Source organism: Osmerus mordax, chromosome 26, assembly GCF_038355195.1.
Source record: "Osmerus mordax isolate fOsmMor3 chromosome 26, fOsmMor3.pri, whole genome shotgun sequence".
NCBI lineage: Eukaryota > Metazoa > Chordata > Actinopteri > Osmeriformes > Osmeridae > Osmerus > Osmerus mordax.
Window position 1 is genome coordinate 5,817,799 of NC_090075.1, and position 16,471 is coordinate 5,834,269.

Here is a 16,471-nt window from a genome sequence, read left to right on the forward strand (position 1 = left end):
TAATGTATGCCGGCTTGATAGAGTGACATTGTACACATGATTGCTCATCTGTTGAGTCACACACGCCTCAGGGTGAGTTAAGCAAACATTCCCGTTAAATTACAGAACACTGTTCAGCGCCAAGTGGCTTCTTCTCAGTCTTTTAGTCTGTCAGGCTGACCGGAATGTCATGTTCCCTGTCTCCCCCACACACACTCTCTCTTTCACACACACACACACACACACACAAACACACACACACACACACACACACACACACACACACACACAAACACGCCGTCCCACACACATACTCACACACATTCACACACTCACACACACAGTGCATCTACAGTGGGAAATGATGGATAATATGGGTCATGGTTACAATGGGACCACACCAACTGGTGATTTCCAAGACTACAGACTTAAATAGGGGCCTTGATGAGTGTGTCTCTCTGTCTGTGTGTGAGGCTTGGAGCTGCAGTTTGAGGTTGCCCAGTATCCTGTTGGTTTCCTGCGTGGGGTGAGGTCAGAGGTGGGGCAGTGTGCTGGGTGCAGCTGGTGATCCACCAGCAGGGAGACTGTGTGGGTTTCCACACAGCTATTTCCATCCCCATGACACTGTCTCCAAACCCTAAAGCTGAAGAACAGATCAGGGACAGGGTTTCTGTGCCTTAGTCAGTCCTAATGAAGGTTCATGACAGGGTTTTAGCCGCCGGCTCCACCCTGCCAGAGACAGTCTGCTCCAGCAGCAGTGGTGGTCCTCCCTGGCTTCATAATGCACATTACTGGTTGTCGGTCCAATGAGAGTGTGTTTGCTATACACACAACAGGAAAACATTCACGCTCTCCTGATGCTGGCCTCGTCGCCCACCTCGTTTCGGACTCAGTCCTCAGAACTGTTGCGTCTAAACAATGTGGAGGTGTTTTGTATTCAAATGATGATTATTTTTGGTTGATTATGTTTAGTTATTTTATATCTGTGTTGTATTGCGTGTCTCTTTTGTGGTCACTGCTTATTTTCAAGAGACGTAGAAAGCGGTATAGGCTGGGGCTGGGGCCACTAGCTTGGCCAGGGGCTGTTATCTTGGCCTGGGGCTGTTAGCTGGGTCTGGGCCTGGGAATGCTTGCTGGGTTCGGAGCAGCTAGCTGGAGCTGCAAGCTGGGTCTGGCAGGCTTGTAGTTGAGGGGCTTTCTGTGGTAATGCACACACACTGAGACCAATGCTGGGCAAAAACACTATGACGATGCTCTCGACTGGAATACTAATGCCCACATCAATACAGTACGGCCATCTGCACGGAATAACACCATCCCGCCCAGCCCGTCCACCTCAATACAGACCCAGCACTGTCAGACACACATCAGAGGAGTGTCGCATCAGCTCACGCTGACGTCTGATCTAGAAGCCACAGCACCAGCTGATGTGAGACCCGATGCCTAGGCAGTGTGAATGTGTTATTAATATGACAGCCGGGAATCGTACACGTTTGTGTGGGCCCTGTTGCTATGCCGGTTGGACTAAGTGTGGGACGAATCGACTGCGACAGTCATTCCACATATAGCAAAGCTGTAACCCTGGCAGCCTGTAACCCTGGCAGCCGGCCTGTCTGTCAAGCCAGATGTCACATGTGGTCTCAAGGGGTGTTTTGATGTCAGGGACAAACCTGGCAACCCTGTCATTCCTCCTCACCCTGTACTTCTCGAGGGTGTTCTGATGTCAGGACCAAAACCTGGCAACCCTGGCATTCCTGCTCCCTCTGCACATGGCTGCAGGGGGGAACTTTGTTTCTGTGGTTCTTTATTTAGACGCAGACAATTGTGTTGAGAAAAGAGCAATGGTAGATAACATGGTCTGTTCACAAGAACAGTAATGTGCTGTTAACCCTGATGTTAAACATTTGCCATCCTAAATGTGGTTACACCACTACAAACCCTGACAGGTTAGCCCCTGTAACTGCTTATGTGATTGAAGCCCCTGTACCACTGTAGGGTGCAAGTCGTGTTATGGAAGCAGCTCTTTCCTCTCACGTGGTTGGACAACTTCAAATACTGACTGTTCATTTCGCACTTTTATTGGTAATTTTGTGAGGTTCACAAACAAACCACATTTGCTTCTTTAAAAAATATGAATTACGTAATGCATTTACTATGTACACCATACATTAGGGTATTTTTTCTTTTGCACAGCAAAGATATGACATGTATGTTATAAGAACATGAGTAGGGCTATGCTACATCTATGTAATACTCGACTGAATGCCACAACAGTGCAAGAAAATAGGCCATGACAGGCGTCACGTAAGGAAAGCTGAAACCAATAATAAAATGGAATGTTACATTTTTGGACAATATTGTTTTGGGAAAAATTTAAGAGAGAAACTGATGGGGTTAACAAGCGCTGAATAAATTCTCTATAGATAAAAGAAACAGATCTAATGCAGCATTGTGCCCATGCGCATCACTATCTACAGAAGGGCATGCAGTCTTTCCACTTTCTAGTGCACATTCCCCAAAATGTTTTTGTGAATATGCCGTGTCTGTGCAGATTCAATCTATAATATTAGTAACATTGTCCAGGTCATTGTCTTGTTCACCATTTCCAGACGGTGAAAGAGGCACAGTAGTTAGCAAACACTCTACTGGAAAATTACAGTAGCCTACGAAGACGAACAAAAACAGAGTTGAGACATTGTGATTCCAAGAAAATGCACTGATGTAGACTTCAAGCGGTTTAAACAAGTTCTTGCATCTTTCCTTCCTCAAAACCGTTCGAGACAGAAATTGGTTCTTGGTTGCTCTCTATAGATGATTCGCTGCCCGTGCTCTCTCCGGAGAGAAGTCGGGTCACTCTTAAGTCCGCTTTGAGGGTCTGGACATCGTTTCCTATGCTCATCTCTCCCAGGTCAGTGATAATCTGGGACAGCTCCTGTTTACCGCTACCCACGCAATCATCGTCCGTGTCAAGAATGTCCTCACACTCGAAGTGCATCGCCTTCTCCTCTTCCTCCTCGCCGATCAAGTCTTCGGTGATGGAACCTAGTTTCGGCGCGCTCCGGCTCCGCTCCACTGGCGGTTTGTAATAACACTGACCGTTCAGAAGCTTCCTAAGTGGCACCAGCGGGATCGTCTGTTCCCCTATAAGCTGCTGTTGCTGATGCCTCGCATCGTCCCTTCGTTTAAGTCGTTTAAATTCGGCGAGAGCGGTGGCCGAGGTCTGATACAAGAGCAGCGCCATGGCTTTCGCCTTCTCTGGCTTCGATACCAGCACCGCGTGACAGCGCAGCATCACCGCTTTATGCTTCATCTCGTGCCTGTATATCCATGCGAAAATTTTGGGAAGCCTCGGATCGGCAACACAATAGGTAATCCGGTGCAGTAAATACAAATGTCCCGGTCTCCTCGCTTTATCGTCCACATGCACCATCCGAATGCCTTGTGAGCTGATGGTTAATTTCATTTTGGTGCCATTTTTGCCCATTTCGCTTTTCCCCCAAATCTTGCTCACGGCCACGTCCGTGCACCCGTCTCCTTTCGACTGGATGGTCGTGGCATTCCCCAGATAGAGGACCGTATATGTGGGGTCCTCGCTGGTAATCTTTACCTTTTTCCTTTTCGATTTGAACATGCTTCCGACCCTGTTCAGAGCACTTTCGGGACACGATTTAGCGAAGGAGGTCAGCGCAGAGTAGTTTAAACTCACGGCATATCCTTTCTGCTTCGACTGCTTGTCTTGCTCTATCAGGTCGAACTTATTCTTCTTCCAAGGCAGCATTATACGGGTGTCCAGAGTACAGTGTTACAGTCTACACCTAACTAACGTTTTAATATATCTAAATATGATATTTTAATGTCCTTTTCTGTCATTCATGAGCTATTCATAGGCTACTTTATGTTTCCATCATCTAAGCTTCTGACCTGTGTAAACACGCCCGTGGTTTCCCGTTCCATGTTTCCAAAGACAAGGGAATGAAGTTGGCTGTACTGAACAGGATTGTCTACAGTGTTTATACACTGGGACCAACCATTTGAGTTTTTCTGAAGGGGAACGGACGAAACCAACGATTGTTTTTCCTCGAGGACACGCACTTGATGGGGTTAATTCACAAATGGTGGGGAGGGAGGGAAGGGGGGGGGGGGGGGGGGCTGCCAAGTATTGGAAAACCTGTACCTAGAAATATATTTTCTATGCTTCGTAATGGCTGCTGTTGCCACTTAATCAACATGGATTAATCCGATTCATCTGATTAAATGGGTAATCTCATTTGAGTAAAAAAAACCTTGCTAAACTGTGAAATCCCTCATGTGCTAGTAGCCTGTTGCCCCATCTAATTTGCTTAAGTGCATTTGTTTTATGTTTTCTTTAAGAACAAAACAATTTTGTAAAAGGTTTCTGTAAAAAAAGATATATTTATTTGAATATATAAGCGATTCAAGAAGTATATTCTATTGTTTCTGTGTGGGCATTATGTCTACTAAATTAAGGAAAATAAACAGACTTACTGTAAATCGCTCTGGATAAGAGCGTCTGCTAAAAAAATCACAAAATGTAAATCTTTTGTCTTTTTACCATCTATGAAATGGTTTATGCTTCCATCTACTGGATGATAAAGAGTATAGCAGTCATAATGGTTTGGATCAAATTGATGTGTCCGGGTTGTTCTGAAAATTGGCTTGCATTCCGCTCAATTGTGAATTTAGAAAACAGACGTTGCATGCGAAGGAAAATGTACGTGAAGTGAAATAAGAATAAATAAGAATCCAACTGAATGTTTCAAATGTTGTGATAAATATTAGAAGTAGACGGTAAGGACACGAGGAGGTGTGGAACTGTGCGCTACAGCGAGTTTCTCTCACGACATTTATCATTGAAGGACCGTGTTTGGATTGTACCATGTTGGGTTTTAGAAAACTGCTCTTTAAATCTACATACATTTTTTCTTAATCTTTAATGACTTACTAATTATCTTGTGAAGACATTTTTGTTCTCGTCCATCGAGCCCAAGTATAATTTTTTATTTTATATTTACAAAAAACTGGACGAGTTTCCAAAACTGGTATGAGCCGAAACTTTTCCGGTTTGTACGACAACAATTTCCACATGGGTAACATCAGATAGAAATGTGCGTATTTTGAGGCCGTAAAAGCTAGTATAACATCGTACATAGATAGGGATCTCAGGACACTAACAGGAAACCAAATCTCAGAATGGGTAAGAAGAAAGCTGGAGGAGGTGGTGCGGGACTTGGCCGCGCGCTGATTAAGGAGAGACTGAACGCAGGCCGAGGCAACAAGAGGGGCGATTCGTGGGTACGGATGACAGCACACTCGCGCAGCTAAAAGCAACAAGCTAGCTAGTCATACACCACTACTGCTATGTTGTTTATGTTATGTGTGACCCATACGAAGATTGATATAAGGGTAAGTAGTCGTATCGGGTGTTGACGGTCTCTTATTGACACCTCCAGCTCCACACATGTGAATTGAACGATGGCTACGACTGGGGTCGACTGAACTTGCAGTCGGTGACGGAGCAGAGTTCCATGGATGATTTCCTCGCCACGGCAGAACTTGCGGGGACAGAGTTTGTTGCAGGTAAATTACAGTCCTTGTTTGCAGATCTCGGTAGGTGGAGTAGGTCATTGTTAGCCCCATCTAAGTTCGAGTGGGAAAACTGACTCCACTGTTCCCGCAGAAAAGCTCAACATCAAGTTCGTGCCAGCGGAAGCGCGTGCCGGCCTGCTGACCGCCGAGGAGGCTAGTCAGCTGAAAAAGCTACACGAGGAAAACTGGCAACTTCTCCGGATACCGCGGCGGTGAGTCCGTCAGCTGTCACTATTCATGAGTCTCCAGGAACTAGGGTCTAGTTGTTGTACAGTCAGAATGGTGCGGTAGTCAGGGGGTGGGGATATAGCAACACTAAATAGTTATTACTCAGTGATGGGGCATCCAACTTGCAGATCAGTAGCTCGCAGATGTTCTTGCAGCATTTCCAGGTGTTTGTAGTGTCCTATCTGTTACTTCAGTGGTGTCAATGTTCTGTGTGTTTTGACATGCCCAGACCCCACTGGGACGAGAGCACCAGCCCAGAGGTGCTTCAGCAGGCAGAAAGAGACAGCTTCCTGGAATGGAGGCGTGAGCTGGCACTGTACGTAGCCCACCACTGTCCCCATTGGATTAAACACACCTCAGGGCTTTCCTCATTGGCCCGACACACATCCCAGGGCTTTCCCCGTTGGCTGAAACACATCTCAAAGCTTTTGTAGAACAGCTGTAAGGGTTGTTATGTTTCTGCCTTCCCTGACGTCTTGTTGCCGTGGTTGTTCAGGCTGGAAGAGGAGCAGAAGATGATTCTCACGCCGTTTGAGAGGAACCTGGATTTCTGGAGGCAGCTGTGGAGAGTTATTGAGAGGAGGTACGATCACTACGGAGTTCATCTGTGGATCACGGTTGTGTTGAGTCTTGGTGGTTTGCCACTTTCCATTCATTTGTCACTTCTGATCCTTGATTTTCTGCTGCACTTTTTACATGGGCTCCATTTGTATGTCACCTTGTATAAAAGCGTCTTCTAAATGAAAGTAACGTGACGTCTCCCTGTTGTTCCTCAGTGATGTGGTTGTCCAAATCCTAGACGCCAGAAATCCCTTGTTGTTTCGGTGCCCGGACCTGGTGAGTGTAGTTCCGATTATCAATACTTGATTAATTCCAGAAAATAAGTGTTTTTCCAACCTGGCACCCGCTGTCCTCTGTTGCTGTGTGAAGGCGTCTCCTGCAGAGCTACGTTGTCTTGATGGCTGTTTCTGTGTCCTGTAGGAGCGCTACGTGAAGGAGGTGTCTCCAGACAAGGTGAACATGCTGCTGGTGAACAAGGCCGACCTGCTGACCAGGGAGCAGAGACGGGCCTGGGCGGCCCACTTCCAGAGGGACGGCGTGCGCGCCGTCTTCTGGTCCGCCCTGGCGGAGAACGAGCGGCTGGAGGCCGAGGAGAAGGTGAGGTGTTATGCTCCTCTGTGTATGCAGAGGAGAGGATTCGGTGTTGAAGAATGACACCCTCTGTTGATTAAGCCGCTGGCAACAAGAGAGCATGAGTGCCACTTCTACAACAGCGGTGCCGTGTGATTGGTTGGCTTCTCACCATCCCCTTCTTCTGTGGTTGCAGGGCGTAGAGCAGCAGGAGGAGGAGGAGGAGGAGGAGGAGGAGGAGGAGGAGGAAGAGACCACAAGCGAAGACGAGGATCATCCCGACATGAAAGATATTAGCAGGAGAGAAGAGGAGGAGGAGGAGGAGTGTGCCATGGAGGAGGGACGGCAGAGAAGAGTGCAGTTTAAAGGGCGCGTGGAGGAAGGAGAGCAGGAGACGTCCTCGGAGGAGGAGGGGGAGGAGGGTGGGAAGAGGGACTCTGCACACGCCTCCGGCTTCCACAACTCCAGTCGTCTGCTGCAGAAGGAGGAACTCATGGCGGTGTTCAGATCTGCTCACTCTGGCCCCACCTGTAGGGAAGGAGAACTCACTGTTGGCTTGGTGAGCACACACACACACACTCACACACTGTGTGTATTTTTGTACGGTGTAGTAGTGGTTTTTGTGGTCAAATAATGACAGTTGGGAGAATGTTTCCTCTTCATGGAACACGCGTCCTCTGACAGGTGGGCTATCCTAACGTGGGCAAGAGTTCCACCATCAACACAATCTTCCGAAACAAGAAGGTGTCTGTCTCCGCCACCCCAGGACACACCAAGCACTTCCAGGTACCAGCATGCCTCCCCTCACCCAGGCCTACTTGCTGAGTCCCGTCTGGAGGAAGGTCACGAGCGTGTGTGTTTTCCAGACGCTGTACGTGGAGCCCGACCTGTGTCTGTGTGACTGCCCCGGGCTGGTCATGCCCTCCTTCGTGTCAACCAAAGCTGAGATGATCTGCTGTGGGATTCTGTCCATCGACCAGATGAGAGACCACGTGCCCGCCATTTCACTCATATCCTTTTGATCTTCCACTGTCTAACCATAAGAAAACCATAAAAAATGTCTTCTGTAATTGTGTGGCAGTATACATTTCCAATGTTGAGAATTCATGTATTTCTTATAGCATTTTAGAGTTACTCGTAATCATTTTTATTTGTAAGACTTCAGTATACTATATATATATATATACACAGAGTATATATTTATGGGCATTTATTGTGCATAGAGCTCTGCTTAAACTGTAAATCAATGTAATGTATTTAGATATACATCTCGTTGTTGTTGCTCAGTGGTATTGGGTCCTTAACAGGGTCACGTGTGTCAGACTATTCCTCGGGCGGTGCTGGAGGGCACCTATGGTATCAACATCATCCGCCCGCGAGAAGACGAGGACCCCGACCGGCCGCCCACCTACGAGGAGCTGCTCATGGCCTACGGATGTAAGACCACGCCCCTCCGTGCACCTGCATACCTGGCCAAGCCCCATCACACACCTGCATACCTGGCTGAGCCCCTCCACACACCTGTCCACGCCCCTCTATATCCGACCACGCCTCCCCCACATCTGACCACGCCTCCCCCGCACCCCTCTACAGATTGACACCGTTACTGTGTTGTGTTTTCAGACATGAGGGGCTTCATGACCACACATGGTCAGCCGGACCAGTCCAGATCCGCCCGCTACATCCTGAAGGATTACGTCAACGTGAGTACAGCTGCACACAGCTCGGCCAGCCAACAGTTGCCCTGGCTACCAGTCCTGACAACCGTTCAGAGTCAATAACGAGGATGTGTCTTGTGACCGTGGACAGGGGAAGCTGCTGTACTGCCACCCCCCTCCGCACATCAGAGCAGAGGACTTCCAGTACCAGCATGGCGCCTTCCTGCCGCGCCAGGCCGACCCGGCCGACCCCGGCACGGACGGCAGCACAAACCGCGTCAGGAGGATCGAGAACCCAGTCGACAAGAACTTCTTCCATCAGGTGCAGTTTGACTTGACGAACGCTTTCTTGCCCTTCCTAGGCAGCTGTCTGGGTCAAACGCAGTCGCGCAGGGTCTTGGAATGGGCCACGACATTAGTTATTGTCGCTCTGCGCCTGGTAAACACACTATTCCTTGACCATATGCACTTTGAAATACGCGGCTGTGTGGCTTTGAATGAAACCATCCGCTGAATGTACTGGAACTCTCTAGAAGTAGCCGTGTCTGTTGCTGTTGCTATGAGCCGTGCTGGTGAGCTGGTGCACGAGGGCCGACGCGCTGACACCAGGCATGTGCTTCTGTTTCAGGAGAACGTGCGAGCGCTCACCAAAGGGGTCCAGTCCTTCATGGGCTACAAGCCCGGCAGCGGGCCCATCGGCTCGGGGAGGCCCGGCTCCGACGCGGCCCTCCTGGGCAAGCCCTGGAAGAAGCACGGAAACAGGAACAAGAAGGAGAAAGTACGCCGACTCACCAAGCACCTGGACGCCTGATCAGGGTCCCCCTGCTTTTTATATATATCTCAGACCTGGTGGAGTGGAACGTGTGTTATTCCCAGAGATCCACCGAGTCTAAAGCAGCCACTTCCTGTTTCCCTAGCGGAGATGGGCGGAGCTAAGCAGGCTGTTTGAAGACAACTTACTTCCCCAGTGTCCTGAGGACAGTTTGGTCTTCCAGCCGTGCAGAACATGCCTCTGTAACAGGCCACCACTGCAGATGCTCTCTGTGGTCCAAACTAATCTGAATTAGGAAATATTGTAATTATTTAGGGTTTCTACTCCATCATTTTGGAAACGATAACATTGTACATGCACATGATGACTGCTTTGATTCCAGTTCATGAGTAATGGCTTAAACATAGTTCCAACAGTTCCATAAATAAATCATATATTTCAGAGGATGTGTTTTATTTGGCTTTTACCTCCATTGGTATACACAAACCCGGAGCTCCCTAGAAGAGCTTTATAAATGTCCAGGTCCTTTGAACATATGGAGTGATTCAACAATGTCTCAGTTACGGTTTCGTCATTATTGTTTACATAATTCGTATTTATGGCGTTTTAAGATTTTTCCCTCGACGATTAACAGGTTAGGCTGATGATGCGTAAGAGATGGGGCACACCTGGCTGTACGCGTTTAATGAGCGCGCGTTGCATTAGACGCTCATCCGCTCAACGGGGCCAGACGTTTTTTCTTGTGGCCGACTGCAACGTCTTTGCAATGGTAAAACACATGGTTTATAATAGAAATATGATTAAAACAGATGGTAGTTTGAACGCGTGGGTGCACCTGGACACAATATTCAGCTGTTTTCAAAATAATGAAAATGTTTGCGTTCCAATCTGGCTCGGCTTCTTGTGCGCTTTGGTCTTGCTGGCATCCTGTTGCATGTGAGTATAAGCCTCCTATATTACTTTTACCAATATATGACGTCGCTTAATGTAATCGAAAGCTTGGTCTTGTCGCACATGTCCTTTATTTCCCAAATCAAGACTTTGTCTAAGAGTGCGCGGCAGACATGCTGGCGTCGAAGCTGGTGGCTCGATATACTGCTTATTCGGCAACGTGTGCAACATTGTCGGGGCCATTCTTTCCCACCAGCTCGCGATACAGGTGAGGAAGAAGCCACTTGCATTTTTCATGTTAAGTCAGACAACGTTAAAACTACTCGAAATTAAACCGATCTCGTATCTCTCCCCCTTCGAGGTTAAACTGGGTGTTTTTATGGTTTTTCTGGATGCGGTTAAAGTTGCCGCTATCCTACTCCCTTTGTGTTGCAACTCGTCCGCTGGTAAGTGATGCGACCAGGACGTGCACGTCTACACCATAGTAAATAACATGGTTAACTTGTTCACTGGACGCTTCTGTCACGGTAAAACAAAGTCCCTTTCCTCATGCAACACATTTGCCTGGGCAAGATACAGGCGTCCGTGAGATAAATTGACTACAGAGATTATACCCTGGTGAAGTTGGCTTCAAGTTAAAGATTATAAACAAATTATCCAGGAGTTTAGAGTTGTCATGCGCGGTTACCTGAACCACCCAGCCTTTTTTCAAAAGCGTACTTGCCCTAAGTTGACGTAGGCCTACCCATTAACTGAGCGGAACTGTCTCAGTGAGGAGACAGAGGATGGAGCGAAGGAGGCGGAGGCAAAACCAAACCCTCCAAGCCGTGTCCGGGCTGGTGTTACTCGGATGCGGAGGCTGGTTGAGCACCCAGCTTTCCCTAAACCCATCTGCACACTCCGCCACTGGGAGACGACTGCTGAGTGATCTCGTGCAAGTAAGCCTCACTTTAACAAATACTAATTAAACTCTGAAAACGATAGCTTGCACCTTGCGTCGCACTTATGTATAGCTTTTAAACTGGTATTCCAGCTTCAACATAAATGGCATGCTGAAACTGTCAGTACAACAGGTACTGCTTCTCCTGCCTCGGTTGGAGCACCAAGGTTGAGAGCTGAATGTTGTGTTTCTGTCCAGGATCAGACGGCAGTCCTGGGGTATGTGCTTGGCCTGCTCTACCTGGTCATAGCCTGGACCTCCAAGCTTCCGGTGCTTTCCAGGGCAGTGAGTCACACTTCACTATAATATGTATAAATAATAATGTATAATAACACCCAAGTCACCAGGAAAAACGTCTTATGTTTCAGCACAGAGGGGAGGTGCTCTGCAGGGCGCGAGTGTGGTCAGGGGTGTTGTGTTTCCTGGCTGGAGTCCTGTACAGCAGTGCTGTCCTGGTGTGGGTTAGGGCGACCCTGCCCTGGCACAGCCAGCTGGAGGCTGTGCTGGCAGCTCTGCCATGGCTCATGGCTGCTCTCGGCTCTGCTGCCCTGGAGGTCCTCGTATCCTTAAACATCAAAAAAAAAAAAAAAAATATTGTCCGAGCATCCTGCATGTGATTGGTCCTTAGCAGTAATGACTGACCAGATCCTGGCTGTTCACTGGTGCAGACGAGGCCCTAGCCAGAAGTGTAGGAAGCTGTCCCCATACACGGAGCATCTCCTAGGGGGCTCCCCTCCCTCCTCCCTAGAAACCCAGCATCGCCTGGGGGGGTACCAGGGGGTGACCCCTCTCTCTGGCTCCATCACCTCCAGAGTAAGAGCAACAGACAGCCAGGGTTCTAGACAGGACTGTTCTGTCGTGTTTGTTTTTCAACACGGGATTTGATCCGAGTGTTTTGTGTCTAATGTATCTGTTCTGTTTTCATTTCCTGCTCTTCAGTTGGGGTTGGACAGGGCTCCTTCACAGAAGAAACCTCTGGTTGATATGGGTCACTATATGGATGTTGACATTCAACCTGTGAGAAAGGTGAGCTGAAATACTCAACCCCTCTCAGCTACATAAACTGCCAGGGTTATCTCCTCCCTGATATGCGAGTACTATGAAGCCGTGTGTGTGTATCCTGGTGCATTTGATGTGATGGTGTGTGTGACGTAAAACTGTGTGTGTGTGTCTAGATGTGTTTGAAGCAGGTGACGCTCTCCAGGGAGAAGGTGACGAACTGCCGACCCCAGCGTACGACGGAGAGGGTGGTGAGAGTGGACGAGGCCTGCACCGAGTCTGACTCATCCTCAGACTCATCCCTTAGCTCTGATCTGCAGGTAGTCATCCTCTCCTTGCTGCTCATACAATAAGTTTACCTTCATGGTCGCTGTGGGGGTATGGGTGCCGTTCAGTGGTTAAAGCATTTAAAGAGACATCGAGAGGTCACAGGTTCAAATCCTCCCCCTCTTCTGTTTGTCGCTTTACTTAAACACGTTTGCTGAATGAAAACAATTGACTAATTGTGTATTTATGTACCTACGCATTGTGTTTCCCCTGGTGTACCCCTAGGGGGCACCACTGTGTCCTGCATTACATCTCCAGCCCTCCTGTCTTGTGTCTAGTGGGATTTTGAAGAAGCAAGCCCACGATGGAGCAGACCCCCCTCCCAGGAGAACGTGGACAAGTTCCCCCTGCAGCAGTGGCCCCAGGCCCCCCCGACCTCCACCCACCTGCCCCAGTCACCCAGCCACCTGCCCCAGCCCCCCCAAACCTCCACCCACCTGCCCCAGGCACCCAGCCACCTGCCCCAGCCCCCCCCAACCTCCACCCACCTGCCCCAGCAGCATGACGATGGCAGCAGAGAACCTGGCCCAGTAGCCGGAGGTGGCCCAGTCGACCAGGGATGATATCTTCCCCTTTATCTGGTCTATACTTTGGTATACTCGTTTGAAAGGTAATAAATGCACTAAATTCCAATTTAATTCTGTCTAGTTCTTATTGATGTGCTTGCTATCAGCCAGGCACACTATTGTTCTCTAACATTTATTATTTGCCGCCTCCTAGATGGCACTGTAATGTTTAGGTCTTCCTTTTCTTTGCTCAATAACTGTAATTTCTCACTAAACAAATGTCAGTTAACATGTAGACTTGCCCCTTAATGCTCTCAAATGTTGGCTTGGCTGCAATACACATTTAGGAAGTTTGACGATTCTGTTTATAGTCTATTACAGCATATTGACACTTGCTCTATATGCTGACAAAGTACACAGGAAACAAGCTGAGATTTGTAGTTTATTTACATTTGACATTCTGCCTATATATAACACACAATTAAGCTCAATTATAAAATGTATTTTGCTGGACGTTTTTGCTTAAGTTTAAGATCTTAGACGATTTACAACAGAAACTAGTATGTGTGCAACATGGAATTGGCGGGGGGGGGGGATCATTCTGTGAATCTCTTTCAGTCAAGACATGTAGAAGAAAGTAAGTAATGTTTCATTTTGCGAGGCACCAATAAGAAGTGAGGACATCAGTAACGCGCTCTGTGGTTAATGCGACTGGGCGATGCTGGAGAAGTACTCCAGCATGTCCCTAATGGTGAAGTCCATGGTGATGCCAGACCCTGGGTAGCAGCGGCCAATCAGACCCTCGAAGTGCTTGTACTGGCGGATGAACTCATCCTGCATCGAGTGCCACACCACCTAGGGGACAGCGCAGGAAAATAGCAGGTGAGTCAAACCGGTCTCGCTCCTCAGGTGAGCTGAGCTAGTGTTGCTATTTCAGGGGCATATTATGGGATGTTCTGGTGCTAGTCAGTGTGTCTCACCTGCAGCAGGCTCTCCTCCTCACACAGATGCTTGTCCACCTTCCTGTACAGGTTGTCCAGGCCCTTCTTCACCTCCTTCCCAGGGTACTCCTTGATCACCTTCCGCAGCTCCTGCTTGTTGAAGGCCAGCTGGTAACTGACCTCCTCCTCACGCACGCCCTGGGCCACGCGCGCCTCCACGCCCTCGAAGAAGTGCTGCAACACGTTGACACGCTGTCAGTATGGCCATGGACCATCCCCGACCCCACCATCTCAACCTCACATTTCAGCCCCAGAACCCGGCCTTTACCATCCCAATTCCTGACCCCAACCCCACCATCCTAACGTCAACCCCTGACCTCAACCTCACATTCCAGCCCCAGAACCATGACCTCCCAACCCCTGACCTCCCTCTTACGTTGAGCTTCTCCAGCGGTTGTCCCAGGGAGTTGATGACGTAGGACCCCAGGTGGTCTGTGTACTTGTGCTTGGCCTCCTTCCTCTCGGCCTCCAGGCAGGAGATCTTCAGGCGTGACAGCGTGGAGAAGATGTGGTGGAAGTTCTCCATCATCACCACGTCACGTGGGGTCTTCTGGCTCTCATTGGCCACCTTCTCCACTGGGGAAAGACAGTGAGGTTATCACCACGGGCCATCAGCCAATCACATAGGTACAACATTCTTTTTGCACTGTGCTATGTAATATTGCGGTTGAACATTTGTCCCACTGAAGTTTAGATGTATTGTGCCTGGTAAATACACATCGTTCCTTAACTGACTGACCGCCCCAAAAAAACACAGCTAGAATTACACACTTCTAATCTTTGATTTGTTACAGTAAATTTACACTGTCGTTTTAGATCAAAGCGTCTGCTAAATTAATAAAATGTAAAAACTCATTGTAAGCCATCTGTTATCATCATTGTAGTTTTTCATGCTCTATTTGTACATGTTTTTCAGGAAAACAATAATCTTCTCACCGTTCATGAAGACGGCTCTGATCAGCTTGACATAGGCCTTGTCCAGGTCACCGCGGCGCTCGGCGCTGCGGAAGATGGTCTCCGCCAGCTCGGCGAACTCCTCGAAGCCCGTGACGAACGGCAGGATCCCCACCTTGCTCTTCTTGGAGATCTTCACCTCCTCCATCTGACGGATCTGAACGGACTGCACAAGCACAACAAGCCAGGTGAAGGAGGGAGGATGAAGAGGGAGGGAGGGAGGATGAAGAGGGAGGATGAAGAGGGAGGGAGGATGAAGAGGGAGGGAGGATGAAGAGGGAGGGAGGGAGGATGAAGAGGGAGGGAGGGAGGGAGGATGAAGAGGGAGGGAGGGAGGGAGGATGAAGAGGGAGGGAGGGAGGGAGGATGAAGAGGGAGGGAGGGAGGGAGGATGAAGAGGGAGGGAGGGAGGGAGGGAGGATGAAGAGGGAGGGAGGGAGGATGAAGAGGGAGGGAGATGAATGAGTACCGGACCACAACCCCCCCTTCCACTCACGATGCATTTGTCGAAGTTCCTCTTGACGGTGACCAGCACGTTTCCCAGGGTGGTGCTGAGGTAAGAGGCCGGGTCCACGTTCTCTGCCGTCCACACGTGGTGACTCATCTTCACCAGCATGTACAGCGAGTGGAAGCTGTCGATCTTGTCGCCCAGGGCGATGAGGCTGTGGAGCTCCGTCTCGATGCTCTGGAAGATCTTGTTCATCATCAGGCGCACCAAGTCCTTCCTGGGGAGGAGAGGGGTGGGGTCAGAAAACATATCGTTGGGATGTTCTCAGTTGTTATTCAGTATCATTTCCCCTTATTCTTACTTCATTATATATAACATTGCGATGTGTACTAATGGTATTTCTTTATCTCATTTTAGATGTTTATTAAAGGGATTGTTACAAATGACAAATAAACTTGAAGCTTAAATTTACGAAGCATAAGAGTTTAAGAGTGAATGTGTCTCCTGCTCAGAGAGAGGGAGGGAGGGATGGAGAGGAAGACAGAGGGATGGAGAGACAGGGAGAGAGACTCACTCAGAAGACATGGAGTGTCTGTGCTCCCCGTGGGGAGCCATCCTGGAGGGCTGTCCCCCATCCAGCTCCTCGCCCTCGCCCTGCTGAAACAAGCACTCCCACATCAGCCACAGGACCACAACACCGATATCATGGAACTACATCAAGACCCAGCTCAGCTTTAAGACATTTTAAGACCATCAAGACAGCTAGCGTTCCTGGAAATGAACGAGGGTACAACCTTTTTAGACCTGACTACATTAAATGTAAGACCTCGGATGAAAATCTGGCAGTTTTTAAGACTGTTTCAGGCCTTAAATTTAAAGTTCAGAATTTTAGACTTAAAACCCCGTGGAAACCCTGGGAGTAGGCATGTGGAAAGGCAGGAAGGGAACAATATTACTGGTTGAAAGTTTGGGTTGATACAATGCTAATGACGGACTGTGTCTGCAACTGATGGGGGGGATTATTGTACCC

The 16,471-nt window shown here is 48.8% G+C and overlaps 4 protein-coding genes across 12 annotated transcripts in view; 2 read left to right on the forward strand and 2 right to left on the reverse strand.

The window, feature by feature from the left end:
* Window positions 1-2,041: 2,041 nt before the first annotated feature.
* On the reverse strand, window positions 2,042-3,940 carry fam43a (family with sequence similarity 43 member A). The gene has a single exon (XM_067229850.1). It carries the CDS (start codon window positions 3,755-3,757, stop codon window positions 2,717-2,719), a length of 1,041 nt encoding a protein of 346 aa, XP_067085951.1. The 5' UTR covers window positions 3,758-3,940; the 3' UTR covers window positions 2,042-2,716.
* Window positions 3,941-4,905: 965 nt separating this feature from the next.
* lsg1 (large 60S subunit nuclear export GTPase 1) lies at window positions 4,906-9,816 on the forward strand. Of its 4 annotated transcripts, none has more exons than XM_067229761.1 (15): window positions 4,906-5,292; window positions 5,451-5,577; window positions 5,678-5,798; window positions 6,044-6,130; window positions 6,311-6,397; window positions 6,591-6,651; window positions 6,796-6,972; window positions 7,142-7,504; window positions 7,630-7,731; window positions 7,812-7,954; window positions 8,258-8,382; window positions 8,569-8,648; window positions 8,755-8,925; window positions 9,232-9,381; window positions 9,521-9,816. In XM_067229761.1, exons 1-15 carry the CDS (start codon window positions 5,191-5,193, stop codon window positions 9,668-9,670), a joined length of 2,046 nt encoding a protein of 681 aa, XP_067085862.1. In that variant the 5' UTR covers window positions 4,906-5,190; the 3' UTR covers window positions 9,671-9,816. The 4 variants fall into 4 exon arrangements, with proteins under 4 accessions (XP_067085862.1, XP_067085863.1, XP_067085864.1 ...); XM_067229762.1 differs by having other exon boundaries at window positions 7,154-7,504; XM_067229763.1 differs by having other exon boundaries at window positions 7,157-7,504.
* A 636-nt stretch (window positions 9,817-10,452) lies between these two features.
* tmem44 (transmembrane protein 44) lies at window positions 10,453-13,066 on the forward strand. Its single transcript, XM_067229459.1, has 9 exons — window positions 10,453-10,534; window positions 10,628-10,712; window positions 11,038-11,204; window positions 11,405-11,491; window positions 11,575-11,766; window positions 11,852-12,019; window positions 12,146-12,232; window positions 12,382-12,525; window positions 12,758-13,066. Exons 2-9 carry the CDS (start codon window positions 10,646-10,648, stop codon window positions 13,064-13,066), a joined length of 1,221 nt encoding a protein of 406 aa, XP_067085560.1. The 5' UTR covers window positions 10,453-10,534; window positions 10,628-10,645.
* Window positions 13,067-13,467: 401 nt separating this feature from the next.
* exoc1 (exocyst complex component 1) overlaps window positions 13,468-16,471 on the reverse strand; it is a 44,282-nt gene continuing 41,278 nt past the window's right edge. For 5 of the 6 annotated variants that reach the window (XM_067230026.1, XM_067230030.1, XM_067230025.1 and 2 more), the window contains 6 exons: window positions 16,016-16,098; window positions 15,490-15,718; window positions 14,976-15,159; window positions 14,416-14,615; window positions 14,019-14,213; window positions 13,468-13,893 (listed from right to left, as the gene is read on the reverse strand). In XM_067230026.1, the coding sequence (XP_067086127.1) occupies window positions 13,741-13,893; window positions 14,019-14,213; window positions 14,416-14,615; window positions 14,976-15,159; window positions 15,490-15,718; window positions 16,016-16,098 (1,044 nt within the window). In that variant the 3' untranslated portion in view covers window positions 13,468-13,740. The remainder of the gene's footprint in view (window positions 13,894-14,018; window positions 14,214-14,415; window positions 14,616-14,975; window positions 15,160-15,489; window positions 15,719-16,015; window positions 16,099-16,471) is intronic. The other variant, XM_067230029.1, reaches the window with a different exon arrangement.

Bases quoted from the DNA above. Each gene is read 5' to 3' on its own strand.
- fam43a (XM_067229850.1), bottom strand. From the start codon at position 3,757: ATGCTGCCTTGGAAGAAGAATAAGTTCGACCTGATAGAGCAAGACAAG.
- lsg1 (XM_067229761.1), top strand. From the start codon at position 5,191: ATGGGTAAGAAGAAAGCTGGAGGAGGTGGTGCGGGACTTGGCCGCGCG. The intron at 8,383-8,568 runs GTAAGACCACGC...TTGTGTTTTCAG, and splicing joins GCTGCTCATGGCCTACGGAT to ACATGAGGGGCTTCATGACC. The intron at 8,926-9,231 runs GTGCAGTTTGAC...CTTCTGTTTCAG, and splicing joins ACAAGAACTTCTTCCATCAG to GAGAACGTGCGAGCGCTCAC.
- tmem44 (XM_067229459.1), top strand. From the start codon at position 10,646: ATGGTTTTTCTGGATGCGGTTAAAGTTGCCGCTATCCTACTCCCTTTG. The intron at 11,767-11,851 runs GTATCCTTAAAC...ATGACTGACCAG, and splicing joins CTGCTGCCCTGGAGGTCCTC to ATCCTGGCTGTTCACTGGTG. The intron at 12,020-12,145 runs GTAAGAGCAACA...CCTGCTCTTCAG, and splicing joins CTGGCTCCATCACCTCCAGA to TTGGGGTTGGACAGGGCTCC.